Genomic DNA, 18,477 nt, shown 5'->3' with positions numbered 1-18,477 from the left:
TCTTCATCCCTGCTGCAATCTGGCTCATGGTGTGTCTCAAGCAACACAAATATGGCTAAACAGAACAAACAGAAACATTCCTTGTGGCAGTGAAACCTTCATGCAGGCGTGGCTGTTTTTTTTTTGTGTCGGCTCACGAATGGCCATCAAGCATTTTGTCTCGCTCAACCCGGGTCAAAGCGCGTCATCCCACATCCTGAGGTGGGTGTCTGGGACCCGGGTTAACTTATACGTGACATTTAAAAACATTTTTCTTTAATAATTTGAAATAAAATAAGTCAATAGAATAAGCTACACATACAGTATTTCAACACATCCTTACTGTAGGCACAGCAAAGCCAAACAATAATTTCTAAATCAATGACATGCCATTCAGCACAGAAAGTACCTACAGTAATAATAATTAAGGGGCAATGTGCTGCTTTCCCATGGTGAAGAAAAACAACTCGTCCGGCAAAACAAAATATGGTACACTACGGCCTTTGAGAGATGACAGATGACGCATGATAGATTGGATAAAATTACAGCTAAAAATAGGTACCACACTGCAGTAACAGCCATCTTCATAGCTATTACTGGACAAGTACATATTACCAGTAAGCACTGCAGGCCTCTTTAGTTGAGGGTAGGGTAGTGTTCTGACATTTCTTACAAAGAAACGAGAATCCTTCCATAGTAATACAGAGATTGGTAGTTTATGCTTTTATGAATCCATAACTTCAAAACGCTCAATCGGAATTCTAAAGTAAAACTTATAAGCAACTAGAACACCCCCCAAAACATTAGTCTACCCGACTTAGCTTCTATAAGTGTTAAGCTTTTATTTATTAAATTGCGCATTTATGAAATTGAGGTCAAACCACCAAGTCAAACATTTCTGTCTAGTGCCATTGTTCATCAATGAAAAGAGCCCAACAGAATTAGCTCGGACAAGTTTTTAGGCAAAATACAGATGCATGCAATTGTTTTATTGTTCACCAGCTTAAATCTGTACCACTTCACATGCAGTATTGCCATTGCAGTCTCTGTAAAAGACTAAGCAGAGTTACAGTGCATGGAGCAGAACTTGTGCTCACTTCTGACTTTCAATTCTGCCCTGCAGGCAATACCAGTACTTCCTAAAAGTTAAGCTTTTGACTTTCATCTCATACAGGGATGTAAGATAATAGACACAACAATTCTTCTGATTAGACGTGTGTAATATATATACAAAAAGTTTGACTAAATAGTACCAACTACACTAAGGCACAGTTTGAGTAGTTTTCTGCATCAATATTGACTGTACTTGCTTTTATCAAAGACTATGAACCATCGGATAGCCCTACAGGAAAATAATTTGACCTGGATGCACTAATAAAAAATGATCAGCCCATTCCACTGTCCTTTTTGCTAGGACAGTAAGAATATGTTACCTTGATTTCCATGGTATCCACTTTCTTATTATTTTGCTCATTTTCAGGTTCCTCCGTTTTCTCCAGCTCTGGTTCTGAACCATCTGTGCTGGTCCCATCCACACACACTCCCGGTTCTGTATCCAGAGGGGCTATAGCCTGGCTGTCTGGAGTCCTGCTGATGCTATTTTTAGCCTGTCCTTTGCAGGCGTTTGTAGTTTGTGTTGATAAGTCCCCTCTGTCTCCGTTCACTAAAGCGCTGTCCGCCGTGGTGCTGTCTTGCTGAGCTGGTCTCTCGAATGAGGACGGGGGCATCTCCTCTTTATCTGTCACCTCCATCTGCGCTACCACTCCATTGGTTGTGTGTTTCTGTGAATCCTGGGGCTCCGAGGCTGCATCTGTGCTGTGGTTACACCTCACAGGATCTGACTTCTGTCTGGGGTAGTGCGATGAGAGCCAAGATTTGGAGGTGGCGCTGTGTTGCTTCACGAGACTTTTGGGAGTGTTCGCAGCTGGAGTACCATCTTTTCTCGCTTCGCAAGGGCTTGAAATGAGAAAGAAGGAGAGAAATCAGAGTGAAAAACTGCCGTGTAACCTGAAGTCAGCAACTTCCTCTTCAGTGCTGAAATACAACTGAGCTTGTAAACAGAGCGAAGCAAGGAAGCTTTACCACATAGACTCCAGGCACAAAGAAGCACCGCTACAGTCCCAGGGGTGTGTCTGCCCTATATCTAACAGATACAATGATCAGCTTCAGCTTTAAACACACACATTGTGGATGAAACCCTTTTGTTTTCGGTCTGTTTGAAGCGGTTACAATGTAAGTCTTAATTGTATGACAAGTGAAATCTCGTCACCATTTACTTTCATTGACATTATACATCCTGTTAATCCTGTTTCACAAAGGCTCCCATTAACAGCAAAACCTGCTGCTCAATCCGTTTCTTTAAATACATACCAAGCTGCTAAATCATCCCCCAACAGCTTCTAACACGTGTGTGTCAGTAATGCACAAGTCTGTTTATCAGGTGTTACATGGAAATGAAATTTGCAAAAGGAAGCTGTAAGTTACAATAGCAGTCACATGGCTTCTACACTCCATCAATGCTGTAAAAGGCGTCACTGTCTTTAAGTTAACCGATTCAGCATTGCAGAGAGACAACCCTACTTTAACTAATGGACTAGTGGTTCCAGTTTACTGCTCCGCTGTGTTGAATGGAGTTATTTTTCCTTGCTCTTTTTACAGGTCTGCAGTGTTGAGAGTTGAGTTACTTAAATATTGTCAGACTGACAAAGCAAAGTAAAAGCATTACTAATATTAGAATTGCAAAGTACAAAGACTACTATGACTACTAATAATAATCAAACCTCGAACCCTAGTAGGCTGCAGTAAGCAGCTCAGCCTTATTACATTTTTTAACCAATGTGACAGAAAAGCAGGAGCCAGTGTCAGCTGATGGAGTGTTGCCCTTGTTAGCCACGTTGCTTCCCTATTGATTATTTCGTCACTCTACACAGTGTGTCAAGTCTAAAACCAAAAGACAGCACTGGCCCGGACACCTTTGTCATGTGCAGCAGACGCTGCTGATCCGTTGCTATAGCAATAAAGACACTGCCACTGTACTGTGCAGTGTAATCACTGAAGAGAAGGGCAGAAAGCCCAAGGAGGTCCAGAGTTTCTCATTGACTGGACTGTGAGAGCCTCAGTGGCAGTCCCTGGGAGTTCATTGAATAAAATAACCCATCAGTTGACACTTTGATTACTAATGCAATAAGAAACAACTTGCAGTACGCACTTTAATTTCCCTTTTTGGACATTTACTCTATGTTCAGATTTAGTATATGTTTTTTGGTAACTTTGCACTGAAATTAAAAAAACAGCCCCATAATGTTAAGAACTATATGGGTTCTCTTGCTTTCAGACACAGGGTAGTCTTCGCTCGGTATGGCCTTCCAACTGCATTACAAATGCATCCGGCCTTCACAGTAACTTAGTATACCGTCTTCTAAAACCAGCAGATTGTGGTGGGTACTCTATTGTTGGATAAGCAATGTTATATATGTAATGAAATGCATGAATGAACCTTTCAGCCGGAGATCTCCCTTGGACACCAAGATGATTTCTCAGTGGGTCTTCTCCAGGTTACGTATTTTGAATGAATAAATAAATGAATACAGGTTGGTGTGGTCAGACAGGTTTTAGGAAGACCCTATCCCTTGGTTGACAGACACCGGTGTAGAGCAGCTGGCTCTTGCACAGTACCTGCTTCCTTCAAAGTGACTGATGAGATGGGACACCTTGCCCCTGGGGCCCCCCTGTGGTGCCGGCGGCGTCTCCTCCATCCTGCCTCTCTCGCTTTGGGGAGCTTTGCTGCCGCTGCTCTGGTTCGTCAGTCCCGTCCCCGGACTCTGGAGGGCAGAGGGCTTTGGAGGCACTGCCGGAAAACAAAAAACAAAACAAACGCAAACCCTTTACAAGTGTGTTGACTGCAGGAGTTCACAGCCTTATTAGTAAAGAGCTGATGTGCGACCCCTGTAAGATAAGACAACTGTACGTGCCACCTGTAAAAAATAAAACACAAACCGACTTCGCATAAGAACAGCTACGGCAAAACCAGCAGATCATAATGATGTCCAGATTTGAAATTATTTTGATTGAATGAGGGGGAAGAAAACTATTTAAATTTAAGGAAACACTACAACCGTGAAAATCTCTAAGCGATACCAATACAAATGTAAAAACTGTGGAAACTACTGAAATTAATTTCAAACTTGTAGCCTTATTATGTAGTGTTACAACAAATATTTACCAACAAAAAACTAAATTACAACAAAAAAGAACCTCAATAAAACTGACAATTAATAAAACACACAAGATGGCACAAGGAAGCACAAGCGATATGTTCTGCTGTGCTTTCACAGCACGGACAATCCTAAAGTTTAAGAATTTGGAAAATTACTGAAGGTCAGTGCCGTTTGAAAAAGTGCTAATTAAAAGCAGAGACAACATGGAAATGTAATAGCTGACTGTCAAAAAAACCTAAATATTTATCACAGTATTTATCCCTGCAAACTGGTCTGACATTTTTGTACAACAGTTAGACGCTTGCTTGGGGATCCATATGCATCCACTGGGAACCTTCCCATCTCTCCCTGTGATGCAGTGCCCACTATAGGCAGGGTTTGGAGCCTTCTGTTTACACTGCCCTAACAAGAACTGGGAGAAATGAACAAAATTCAGAGCAAACAGGCTGTCTTATCCCACCCAGACCCCTTGCTAACCACATATGCTGAATTAAAATATTATTTCATTTACTGCCAACAAAGAATGACTGGGTGTGGCCTTTGTTTCTCATTCTGGTCTGGTGTGTATTGAACACAAAAAACAAATCTTTAAAAGTACAGTGCGGTTCACAGCTTATGACAATGAAAGCCCCCCCCTCCCCTCCATTAAAAATGAAACTTCAAAAGGCACATGGGAAGTATTTACACAGGAAGTGTTTACAATATAAACCATCTGTTTACTGCTTCTGCTTTTAAGTTCTCTTATAAAACGGTGTAAATGAATCATCACTGCTGTCTTCTTCAATAAATCAATCCGGGTTCAAACTGGGGTTAACTTTACCTTTTAGGATTTGGTAAATTCAATTGAATTGCCCTTAGCTGGCTGTTTTCTAGTAAGACTGGATTAGGCTGGTTGTCCTTCTCTATACCACCTTCTCTGTATAATGGGCACAGGAGAGAACCTATTGTGAACAAGTGGTCAGCATGATTAACACAGAACCCTTGCGAAGCCCAACTGAGTCCAGTTATTCATTAACAGTATGACCGAAATGTCTTTCTGACACTAGAATATGAATGATAAAACTGCGTATGCAAAATAGAGAGCATCTTGTGAAAGATACAGGATTCGTTGGTTATGCTCTATTTAAACCTCTAATTTATTGTGAGTGCAGAAGTTAACAACAATACATGCCATTGATCAAAGCATCTTCACTTCCTAGAAAATGATTTAGTGCAGCTAATGAAAATCCACAGAACCTTGTGACAACTGACACTGTCATAGGTGTAAATAAGTGTGGTTTGATAATTATTCTGGTCCTACCTTTTTCTCCTACGAAGATACGTGCATGTGATACCATTCTGCAAGCAGCAACGTCTACACAAATGTATGTGTTAATGCTGAAAAACTTTTTTTTTTTTTTTTTTTTTTTCAATGAAAGGAAATACAACTATTTTAATAAGACCTCAGATGACTACATTTTGTAAATATTTATTTAAATTCAGGATGTTGGTCTTTATCGTAATTTTTTGTTTGTAAACTATTTAGTAAACAGACCTCACAAGGCACGGTTGTGCCAACCAGGAGACGTGTCACGAGACTCACTGTACAGTATATGAGGCCAAGAGCAGTTAGCTGCTAGTCAGTTGGCAGTATAAGAGGTAGAAGCAAAGATTTCTCCGAGTTTGAAAGTCGTGGTAAGCGTTATGTTGACTGTTGCGTTGTTGAAGCCAACCAGTGGGGTGTTGGATCGCCAAATCGCCAGTGTCATCCACAGGAGACAACTGCGACTGGCAAACCTTCGCCAACTGGCTGCAGATGGCGGAACATCCCACAGCAGTCTATCCAGAGGCTGATCAGGTCTATGCATCAATGCTGCCAGGACTGTGTTAACCCTTTGCTGTCCAATGTCGGACCCTGTCCCACATCACCAAAAAGTCACAAAAAACGGGTTTCTAGTCGTTTTTTCTCTGGAAAAAGCCGAGAAAACCATTCAATGGCCGAGTGGGAGCGACAGGAGCCGAGACAAGCCGGAAAAAAAAAGGGCGTATCTCATGCATAGTCCCTGGCATCAGATAACGGCGGCCATAAGGAAACAAGCTGCCTGCTCGGCCAATTGAGCACAGCCCCCTGGAAGCTCCCGTCCACGGTCGGCTGTGGAATATCCTGGACTCGAACTCGCGACGTCCAGGCTATAGAGCGCGTCCTGCACTCTAGCGAGTGCTTTTACTGGATGCGCCACTCAGGAGCCCCCGCAATGTTTTCATTTTGACAGTGTGTCACGTTTCATACTGAAAACTTATCATGATTCTTTGATCTGTATTTTTGTTCACATTTTCTGTGATTTTGTTTGATCTCTATGTTTACAATATTTGATTAACTCCATCAGAGTGTTTGCATTTCTTTTCTGCATCTCTGTATATATATATATATATATATATATATATATATATATATATATATATATAGATAGATAGATAGATAGATAGATAGATAGATAGATAGATAGATAGATAGATATATACACACACACACACACACAGACACACACAAGTCTCAAGAACCGACTCAATTAAAAGTGGAAAGTCAGCCACCATATATGTTTTCCTAATAGTTAAATGATCTCAAACTTGAGAAGGCACAAGGTCAGTTTTCTACAATGAAGGGGGCTCTTTGCCATTATCTCCCTGTTTCGTAGTCTTTGCTGTTAAGTAAGTCTAAGAACAGAGAGGAAGCGAGCAGACACGATCTGTCAGTGGAGCATGAAAAAGATTCAGGACTTCCTGCTGGTATTAGAAAACGGATGATAGTATTATTATTATTATTATTATTTATTTCTTAGCAGACACCCTTATCCAGGGCGACTTACAATCGTAAGCATAGATAGTAAATAGCGACTGGTGGACTACATGCTGTAAAGACACAGCTTAAATGTCTAGAAACACATTCGAAATTACTGCAAGATTACATTTACACTAAAATAGAATGATTTGGTATATATTTATTACTTTGTATGCTAAGGTGCTAATCCATGTTTTAAAATGTTTAAAATCAATTTTCTCACTGCTTGTTAACTTTATTCACATTACCACTTTTGTTTTTTACATTCATTTGCTTTACAGTGGATTGCCTGGTCTGAATGTATGCCATTGGAGTAAGTCCTTTAAATGCCAGCATATTCCAAACTGAAGCATAAAAAACCAAGAAAAAGTACCAAAAGAAAAGAAAAGGGGGCCAGTGACACTACTGCTCGTGCTCATAGGATAAGGAAGTATAATTTTGAAACCACCCCTTACTTAAACAATCCTTTTACAAAACTACTTCAAAATGTCCTTATTGATTATTTGTGCACTACCAATATTTAACACAAGGTGGTGGTAGAGATATACACATACCAGAGCCGTATATAGAGAGAGTTCGGCCAAAAAGATCAAAGGTTGGCCAAACTCTCTCTATATATGGCTCTGCCACATACAGAGTAGAGTTTCTGTGAAACATAGGATCATAAGAAAATGTACAAAATGACAGGAGGCCAGAGTCCTAAGGGCAGTCCCACCAGTGCATGTATTGAGGGGTAAAAAGCTGTGAAATACAGACTGTCCTTTCTGAAAGACACATTTGGCATGTCTGGTATAAAATGAATGGTTTTATCAAAGGGAACAATAAGTGCTCTCCTGTAAAAACAATATCTCAAATGCTTCCACATTTGCACAACACTGCCCACTACAGATATTACTCTCGGTACAGTACCGGTATATTAAAATGGCTGCACAGCAAACTTCATGAACATTTGTTAATACAGCTTTAAAAGAAAAGTAATTTTGTTTATTATTATTTATTATTATTTGTTCATTTAGCAGATGCCTTTATCCAAGGCAACTTACAGAGACTAGGGTGTGTGAACTATGCATCAGCTGCAGAGTCACTTACAATTGCGTCTCACCCGAAAGAAGGAGCACAAGGAGGTTAAGTGACTTGCTCAGGGTCACACAATGAGTCAGTGGCTGAGGTGGGATTTGAACCGGGGACCTCTTAGTTACAAGCCCTTTTCTTTAACCACTGGACCACACAGCCTCCTTACTGAAGGAAAGAGAAACTGTGGCATCTGAGATGTGTCAGAAGATGGAGACACATTAGAAAGGCTATGCAATAATATAATATTACCAGTATAGTACATGTTGAAATGATCAACGAGGGTCCGGCTTCAAAATGAACCACCATTTATTTATATATCTTTCTTTCTCTATCTGGAGGAGTACAAGAAACAGGAACAATAAGGTATGTACTGCTTAATGACGGATTCTCCATCGCTCTCCGATTCTCTAACTTACTCACTGTTATTATGGTCTGTGCCTGGTTTAACTACGGGAACTCCACTAGTGTAAACTCCAAAGTCCTAACTCAAACCTATAATGAACTACACGTTTCTGGCTTGCACTAATTTTGCTGGCGGCCAAATTAAACAAACGAGGACAATAAAGCAGATTGAAATAAAGTTCAAGGTAATTGAACCTTTCCCAGCTACCATAAACTGCAATGACTGTCGTTCAATACTGAAAGTACTGTACTGCACTCTGTACATATTTTCTTCACCCATTTGCATTTGTAATATAGTAGGTGACATATTCTGATGCTTTAATGTACTGTTTCCCTGCTGGCACCTAGAAATTAAAAATTAAAAAGTAATTGAACCGTTAATTTGGGTGTTTTTTTTCATTAAGAGTTAAATGAGATGGTGCAGCAAATATGCAAGGGGAATATAAAGTCTTCTCTGCGTGGCTATCAACAGAGTCCCCAGACCAAATTCATGTATCGTACTATTCACATGTACTAAATTTAGTACTGTCAGATACTACAAAGGTTGTGATTGCAAGTGCATCACTATTTGGTTTGGTGAATGACGTTGCAGTGTTTATTTGGGAGTCATATCAACGGATGAGTACACAGGAAAATGTCAGTCAGGACACTCACCATCGAAGACTCGATATGATCGGTGAAACTCGCTGGTGGTCTAAAGATGCAGCACCGAAAAAAGTATATGGATCATTTTCAAATCCAGACTCTATACGTTGACCTTATTTCACATTGACAAGGATTCCAGAGAAACCAAGATCAAAACCTGACGTGCGCATAAAGGCGAAAGCATATACAGAATCGCTGCTTAAATACGAGACAGTTCTTATATAAATTTTCCTGAGCATATTTGAATTGACTTCATTGTTGTCAAAATATCTCCAAACTAGTGGAATGGATACGTAAAAGCTCATCACATGGTGTCTGGAACACAGGAGGAGCTCAAAAAGTTTGAAAGAGATTTTGATGTTGTTAAGAAAACTGCAGATCATTTTGTAGAGTGGGAAAATGACAAGCTGCAAGAAGTGGAAGATTGTGAACTTGAAGTACAGGCACGCTCTGCCTGAAAAAAGGTTACGAAAAAAGAAAAACATGGCAAGCGAGTCCGCTATTACAACCTATAGGATCCACAAGGTAATCCTCAACACAATCACAAGAGCATGTATCGCTGTTTTCTCGTCAGCGGGACACTCTATGCAGACCTTGCTTGTCTGGACCCTAGGAACTTCTCCGACATAAGAGATCATGGACCTCAGACACTGCCGCTAGAAGAATTAAGCAAACGCTTGCTCAAATTTAATGAAAGAGCCACAGTTGAAAATTTGCGGTGTGAATTAACGAGTCTAGCTTCGCACTGGGACAAGCTGAAGACATCAGCACTAGAAGAATACACAGTCAGGGTGACAAGAAAAACACCTGCGGAAGACCAGAAGAGTAAGGAATGTGGTGGCATGGAAATGGAGCAGTGCTTGGCATGTAAGAACTGTGCTATTCGTTGCTATCAAATGGCGATACAATCTTTTAACTGATGCCTATAAATGTGATTGGCCTGGCCTACAAATTCCTACAAACTATCTTTCACGCAAGTTGCCTGTGAGAGAAACTTTTCCACCTTGAAGGTCATCAAGAACCGCCTGAGGAGCAGTGTTTCCCAGGAGCATTTGGGAGTCTTTCATACTGATGGCAACAGAAAAAGACGTTCTTATGAGCCTTGATTTTGATGGAGTAATAGACCGAGTTGCAGAAAGGAGTGAACTCCTCTGAAGTCTGCTCATTCTGTAAGTATTTTCTTATTTGTGTGGCTTGTTGCTAATGTATGCACAGTATATGGCCTGGAGGTGTGCCTGTATGGAGAACAACTGTATGTAGTTTACTAATTTAAATAATGAAGCAGGTGTATTACAAGTATATTACTTTGTTTCAGTAATGCGTACAGGTTGAGCCTGATCAAATTATTTTATTTTCACAAATTAAGTTTTATTTTGTTCTATCCACAAAAAAAAACATTATTCATTCTATTACAGACAGGCCTTCATATTAATAAAATAAATCAAATATATAAATCAAAATAGACAGGCGCATTCCTCTTGTGTGTATACTTCATGTTTTAACTATATATATATTTTTATTAAACATTATACGCCTACGCTTTTTAAAAAAACCTTTCGACATAAACAGACCTAGCACAGAAAAATAATTTGGCATAACGCCCACGTGGGTGTCGGTGTTGCTTAATCAGTGCCAGATTTATCAATGTTGGCATTTAAATAGCAATTTGATATAAGGCATGAAATATTACTGTTCCACATGTCCCTAGTGTGCCCTGAAGTCACAAGATCTTGGTGGAGTGCGGATTCTGTTCAATCCTTCAAAACAAACTTGAAAAACTATGTATATAGCTTGACCTTTGCAATTCCCTAGACCTGCTTCTCTTAATTGTGTTGATGTAGTTCTGTATTCAATGTGTACAGCGCTCTGAGGCATGTGTAAGTCTGTTTGCTGTGGTTGTTGTGATCTTAACTATATTCTTCCTGTTTAGATTTTTTCTGTCCATGTCTCTACATTCTGGTGAAGTTTAGTGCACCCTGAGTCCTCAACACAGTTTAACCATTAACCTGACCCCCTGCAACACCCTGACCCCAGAGGAAGGTTTATGGTGTCCCTCTTGGTGTAACAGATACAATGCTCCCCTTTATAAGGCAGCCACTTTTATATTGCATAATTGGTTATAAGGCAACATTGTTTGGCTCCCACTTGCCTCATAATGCCATTCCAGTAGCACTCTCATCCTCATTATAAGGCAGCACACAAACAGCACGGTCTTGTAACTATGGCTGTTGACTACAGTGTTATAAAAATGGGAAGCCCCTGTACTGCAATGACTGGACCAGAAAAGGATTGAAACACCAAGAAGAATGTTGTTTAGATACTACAAGTGAGATATTTCATACTTGTAATGAGTTGATCTTTTAAGGTGTTCAGGTTAATTCCCTTTGAATGAATCTGTTTAATACATAGCCTACCTCTTTAACTGTTCATAATTGATATTAAGCTCATTTGCATATCTCTACCCAAGTAGCGGATAGATTATTTTTGTGGGTAATCAGATTATTTTGTCTGGTTGTGGGTAATGATTGAGGAGAGCTAGTGAGCGGGTCAATACTCTGTCATGCTGCGGAGTACATATTGTTTTCGTTATGGGTATTCTCTCTGACTGTCATTTTTGCAGAGTTGTCCTATTAGCAAAGATGCATTGAGATCGTCTTGTCTGTGCTGATCAACACCTACAAACAAAAGGAGGCTTTTATTTTACTTGCAAGAGTGTCGTGGATGTATTATTTTCAACAGTGAAGACTGCACCCTGCATACAGTTCTTCACACATTCAGACTGGATGACAATACCAACCTAGAGGCTTGGGGCTGGATGTCTGGCATGCAATCCTGCAGGTTGGACTTCCTCGATTTATCCCCGAAGCATCTCTGCGGCCGGCACTCTGAGCTATCCAGGAGTTTGGGGTGGCCGGTTTATGTTCTGGTAAAGGAGGTTTTGGACTGCTGCCAACTGCAAGAACAAATATGAGGAACACAGTCAGTGCAAGAGCCTCAGTACAGAACTAAGCACATGAGAAGATAAACTAGAACATACAGTAAGAGATGTCAGGAGAACAAACTCACTCAATAAATCTGGCATTCAATTAGGCTGGACTAGCAAATTAAGAGCTCACCGTTGACACTACAAATTCCAACTAAGTAATGCTGTAATATTAGCTTCTAAGACAACACTACTTTTTTAATAAACTTTTAAAAATGTAGGTTTTTAAGTCACTGATCATTAAATGCAACAGCGGATTGTCAGAGACATATCTTTATTTTTTCTTCTTTTAAAAAGTATATTTTTCTGATGTGTCCAATGGGGCCCTTACTGAAACCTGCAAACTCATTTCAACTGTGTCCTCCAGGGGTGAAAGATTAGTGAATTAGACCTCTGCTCCGCCTCAGCCAACCAACCAAAACAAACACCTTACAGATGCTGAGTGGGGGGTCGATATCAGATTCACAGCTTCCTGCTTGTATTGTCAAGCGGTTTCATGATACACAAGTCTATCAGAAGACGATGTAACCAGCAGCAGAAGATGAGCCAAGGCAACAGTGTGAGAAATAAAATTCACTACATGAATTATGCTCAGTTATTTTCATAGCAACTGATTCATCTGACCCATGTGGCTTTATATTTTAAGCAATACTAAAATAACAAGACTACAACATGATCAGTATTATAATCATGTTTTCTTGCACTTGATTTTACTCCCAAAGGTAACCCTATTCACGTTTTCTGTAATTGCTCTTATCCATTTATTGTACTTACTACTTTCTCTTAATGGAATTTAGTCTTGTAAGCAAATATTTTTACTATAAGTTGAACTGCTCTTAGTCAAATTCGCTCTCAAACGTAATTATTTTCTGTACTAATTTTCTCTTATTTGATTTTGCTCTTACTTACTGCTGACTTGTATTTTATAACTGCTCTTATCGGTAATGTGATATTTTGTAACTAAGTCACCCTGGATAAGGGTGCCTGCTAATTAATTAATTAATTAATAGATAAATAATAATCCCGAATAAGTAGAACATGATCCACAGCCACTGTATAAATGTGTACAAATGTTAGTGTGACATACAGACAGGCACTGTGTAATAACTACAAAAATGTCATTACGATTGGATAAGGGCTTCTCTAGATATGTGTTAAAATATAAGTGTGAAACATGGATGGACAGACAGACTCCACATGTCCCAGACGCTGGCGCTCCAAAGTGTGTGAGACCTCGTGTAGGGGAAGTTCATCCAAAGCAAAGGATAATTAGGATTATTTTATCCAGGATTTGCCAGAACATGCATATAAAACTCTGCTTCCTTGTGACTAGCTGCATATAGAGGACAAGCTCAACACACTGCAGTCACAAACATTCTAGCGCGTCCTTTTTCACAGAAAACAATCAGCTGTGTGGAATGGAAGAGGGTGATAAAAGATTCACAATGCTTTACTGTCTAACTGTCGTTGGCACACATACTTACTTACAGTACATGCATGTGTGTGCTTAAACCTTTCTCTGAGCTCTGTTGACAACCTCCAGCAAAAAAGTAAACTATTGGTATATGCGGTACTGCAATTCCCAGCCCAGGTTTGAACCAGTGCTCACAGGTATATAAGACTGTGGTCTTGCTAGGATGCGTTTTTATAATCACTATGCTATTTTTACTTCAAAAGTATTATATCAACCAAATACCCCAACTTATAATTGTCCCAAGGAGATTTATTTTATTGATCAACAGCTTGAGTTGGCTATCCCAGGTTTATTATGTTTAATTATATCATTAACTGCTTTACTTGGTTCGATTAATCCATTTAGAACAAGGTTCAGGTTGCAGAAATATTCACAGAGTAAATCAAATTAACGATTCAACAAATCATACCATTTAAGGTTTTAATTCTTGACATTTTCTTTTAGCACGTGAACTATAGATACATATTCACACTATAATGTGCATGGTGAAAAAGAATGACTGTATTAACTTTCTTTAAATATTTCTAAATTCAGCACCATTGAGTATTATAGCTATGGATGAAAACAAATGAAGTGAATGGCAATCATGCATTATTTAGGTAGTATGAAAAGGGTAATAGCGAACCCCCAAAACATTCAATAACATAATGGTTTTACATTCAAGTTACTGTAAGCTCCATCCACTAGGGAAAATACAGCAGCTGTGTGTTAATCGTGTCTGAACTGATATGAGGTGTTGACTTTTTTGTACTGCATATAGAGTGCACTTTATAATGAAAATCAGTCCGTTTGGTCAGAAACCCAAGACTTTTTTGTGTTTCAGTGGCTGAGTTGAGTTCCGCTCCCCTTCTCACGAAAACCACAGACTGTGTTAAAAGCAGAAAAGAGCCGCCCTATCTCCTTGGAATCTGGAACACGGATGGGTGGATGGGTACCACGATAGAAACGGCGTGCTGCAGCCACGGATCTGTCAATGTTCATTCCATTTCTAATCACATTTTGTGAAACTAAAACCCAAATCTGTGTGCCACAGATGGATGTGTGGGTATGAAGATGGAAAGTCGGGCTGGGGGGGGGGGGGCATCAATCCATGTTAGCACAATAGCAGTTACATCGACATCTGCTCCAGACACCCCTGCTGTGCCTAAAAACAAAGGAGTCCTCCACTCTGTATGCTGAGGGCTTGCAGTTAATGTTCCCCAAGGCTGTGTCAGAGTCATAGAAAGAGCCCTGCAACCGCGTCAGAAAATGGCAGTCCCTGTGACAAGATCAGGAACCACTAGCACCTACTCACTGTACTTTTCAAGATAATCACCAAGGACAACGATATGGTTGATTTTTGACACTGTATTTGTCTCTACACCACCGGGTGTGGTGGGTGTACATTTATTGATGCTCTCTCATATGCTTGCTCTGGTATAGCTGCTACATATGCCATCTTCAACTATGTTATTTGTATTGGAGCATTTACCATGGCCAACCAACTGCCTCTCTGTGGCAGGCTTTCATGCATCTGCACACTAGCAAGTACAGTAGGTCAACTTTCCATCACATGCACGTTATTTATTTATACACGTATGCAAACAGACTACGCATTATTGTCTGCCATGTTTGACCATCAATACACGGTATGTGGGCCTTGGTGAAATCCCTATGTAAACTGCAACATTCATATGCACATTTCTCTTGAGGCAAGCCTGTGTTTATTAAGACAGGGTGAAATGTCCACATTAACTGATAAAAAAAGTTAACAACATCATCACAGAGAGGCAGATGTTTCTGTCATGAAACGCCCCAAACACAAGAGGATTAGCTTGTTGTGATACGCATGAAAGAAGATTCTTCAAGAAGGTGAACAAAACAAGTGAGTGCCAAACTCACAAGTACTTTCATCCTGCAGGTGTCCTCATAGATAAGAGAGCTACTGTTTGAGACTAACAAAGGGCTTTCAATAAAGTGGAATTGGAGTGAATTAGAGACCACACCCCTGTTAATGTAATAATCAATAAGACCTGTATGGACTGTTTGATTTTTTTCTTGCATATATCAAATCTCACAAACATGTTTTTCACAGAAACAAAGATTCTCTTTTTAGTAAGTTGTGAAAGTCAATGTATTTAGGTTGAGAAATAACTCTCCCAGTACAATGTACGCTATTACCTTCTGGACTAACATCCATAACTAGCAAACACTGAATAGTGCTGAAAATGGTCATTGAATTTATTAAGTTTCTTTGAACTGAGGTTATCGGTTTGAACTACTTTTTTTATCCTTTTCTCATTATGAAGTATTACTTTTACTTATTTTTTTAATTGCTTTATGATAAATCAAGGAAATCGCATTTTCAGTATCACACATCTAATATACTTTTATAAGTCTGCTGTGGCCACTTCCAATCAAGTTGAGAGTTTTTCCCCCCCAAACTGAAACTACTGAGGACGACTGCTCAGAAGTGTACTTGATGTAGCTGTGAAGTTGCAACACTAAAACAGAAGCAGTACATGCTCTGTCATTGAAAGACATAGATGTCACTTGTACTTAATTGTACATTCTGTCATCCTCTTGATGTGTGCTCAGGTTCCCTGCCTTCGACGTCCTGGAAGCATTAAAATGGCAGAGCTCAGCAGAGCCCAGATTCTTCCACATAGCAAAACGCTGTGTTGATGTATGTTCACCTTCATGAATGCTGTTTCCTTGCTCTGATCAAACCTCATAACCCAGGTCTCTTAATAGCCAAATGGATCTGGTGTTTGTTTATAGCCGTTTATAGCCGTGTTTCACATTCAAGAATTTCCTGTCCAGCTGCACTTCAGCTTCAGTTTCCAATTCAATGTTGTTTTCAATTCCATGCTAACAGTGTTGTTTCCAATTCCATGCTAACAGTGTTGTTTCCAATTCCATGCTAACAGTGTTGCTCGACACCACATTCGTGGATAACTTTTCTTTATTTTTATTTATTTATTTATTTTTAAACTTAGTGACTCTTGATACACATGTCAAATTAAAGATTCCAATCCAAACTTCCATGCAGATCCTAACTGAGTTTCAACCAGAACAAACTCCTATTCTTGCTCAGATCATTATTTACCATGCTGACTGTAACGTATGTTTCTAAGTGTTCGGTAGCTACCTCTAAGTTGAGGGTGGATTTTTTGTGCCCTGTTTGCTGTGTCAGACTGGTCTGTCACACAAAGAGTGCAAGTTGGTACACTCTCAGCTTGATTAGAGGTAGCCACTGAACACAACATAAGTCATTAAATCTGAATACAAACAGACAAAACCCTGATATTAACACACACAGGATTTCAGTTTGCACCAGTGGAACAATTGGAATCTCTACTGGTAGGCTGGAGTTTGTACTGGTTGGGGCGGCAAGTGGCATGTCTACAGGTATAATTGAAATGCCTATTGGAGCTACCTTGACCACTATGTGTTCACCAAACAGTCTCGCACAATCACTGTCTGAACTACTTTATACCAGACTACTATCAAGGAGCCAGGAAAAAGTTCTTAACCGAAATTCCTATAAAATCAGCAGCCCTGTCGACCACTGTACATTAAAAATGCTATTGTACATACAGTATCCATGGAACAAGTACATTTTACATAAACCACATACTACAAACACAGCACTACAAATGGTACTGTATTTTATGCATTATATTTAAAATACCATCCCATTTTACAGGACGGAAACCATTACAATCTGTACTTTTTGTTATTAATTTGTACTTGTTGGGCCCCTGAAAATAATTTGCACTAAAAGTACATTCTAAGAGAATTTCGATTAAGAGGTGTGTTCTACAATAAGATACTATTATGTTCAGATGAGGAAAATCATCTGTATAAATGAAAATCCACTGTAAAACTTGATTACCTGATAACAAAACACATATCCAGTATAAAGGGAACAGAACCACACGACAAATCCCTGTACTCTCTCCCCTTGGGTTTCTTCCTGCTTGAATTTACTTTTTGTGTAAACAACATTTCTATCAACAATGTTCCTCTGTTGCTAGGTTACAGAAAGTGTAAGGGTTTAAATTACAAAAGATTGAAATACTGGTATACAGAGCTCATTCCTGGCTATTAGGGATGGTATTGATCTAACTTGTACAGGCATTGCCAGCGTGCCCCTCACTCCATGCTTCCTATACTAGTGAATTCTAACAGAGGTGTCCCATTTACTGATGTTGTTCTGCGATTATCAGAAACAGATTATGGCGGAACCCCCCAGGTCACGTGCTCTTGCACTCCCTCCTTTCTCCCTGACACGGTATGCAATCTGTCAGCTTGTTTATTGTGGAGCAAAGCTTCCTGGAAATATGTAGCTTAGTCTGATTAGCCCAAGCTATTCCTCAAGCCCACTGGTTTGCTAACACTGACATGTATTGTTTTTGCCAGAAAGCAACAATTTATTTCCATCTTTTCATGTGATTCTGATAAGTTAAGACTGCTGTGTACTGGCTTTCAGTTCAAAATTAATCCAGAGAGTAAATTCTTCCAAGATCTTTTCATTCAGTCCCGTGCACTCAAGATCATGTCTTTTAGTATCACCTACCGGTTACTACGTTACATCCTGCTTTCTTTTTGTATTATACTGCATTTGTTTGCTTGTGCTAATTTCTTATGCTTTCTGGAATACCATTACAATCATTACTGTACAGTAGGTGCTTTATGTGCAAACGGCTGCTTCACACATTCCTTTCCTATTTTCCGAACATACTGCAGTGCGCTTGTGACATCTCAAAGAATGTTGACTTAAATAAGCTGGGATTTTGCCAAACACACTTTTAAAAGAGACACAAGTAGCAGTGAGTGCTTATCAGGCACAAGGGTTCAGCCTAGCCAATCTACTACACAATTCACACTGGTGTGTCCTTTA

The 18,477-nt window shown here is 39.6% G+C and overlaps 1 protein-coding gene across 5 annotated transcripts in view; it reads right to left on the bottom strand.

Moving 5' to 3' along the window:
* LOC131737501 (FYVE, RhoGEF and PH domain-containing protein 4-like) overlaps positions 1 to 18,477 on the bottom strand; it is a 138,982-nt gene that overhangs the window by 25,973 nt on the left and 94,532 nt on the right. For all 5 annotated transcript variants that reach the window (XM_059026809.1, XM_059026810.1, XM_059026814.1 and 2 more), the window contains 3 exons: positions 11,933 to 12,088; positions 3,655 to 3,826; positions 1,413 to 1,935 (listed from right to left, as the gene is read on the bottom strand). In XM_059026809.1, coding sequence (XP_058882792.1) covers positions 1,413 to 1,935; positions 3,655 to 3,826; positions 11,933 to 12,088 — 851 coding nt within the window. The remainder of the gene's footprint in view (positions 1 to 1,412; positions 1,936 to 3,654; positions 3,827 to 11,932; positions 12,089 to 18,477) is intronic.

Source organism: Acipenser ruthenus, chromosome 7 (assembly GCF_902713425.1).
Source record: "Acipenser ruthenus chromosome 7, fAciRut3.2 maternal haplotype, whole genome shotgun sequence".
Taxonomy (NCBI): Eukaryota; Metazoa; Chordata; class Actinopteri; order Acipenseriformes; family Acipenseridae; genus Acipenser; species Acipenser ruthenus.
This window is presented reverse-complemented; position numbering and strand designations above follow the sequence as displayed.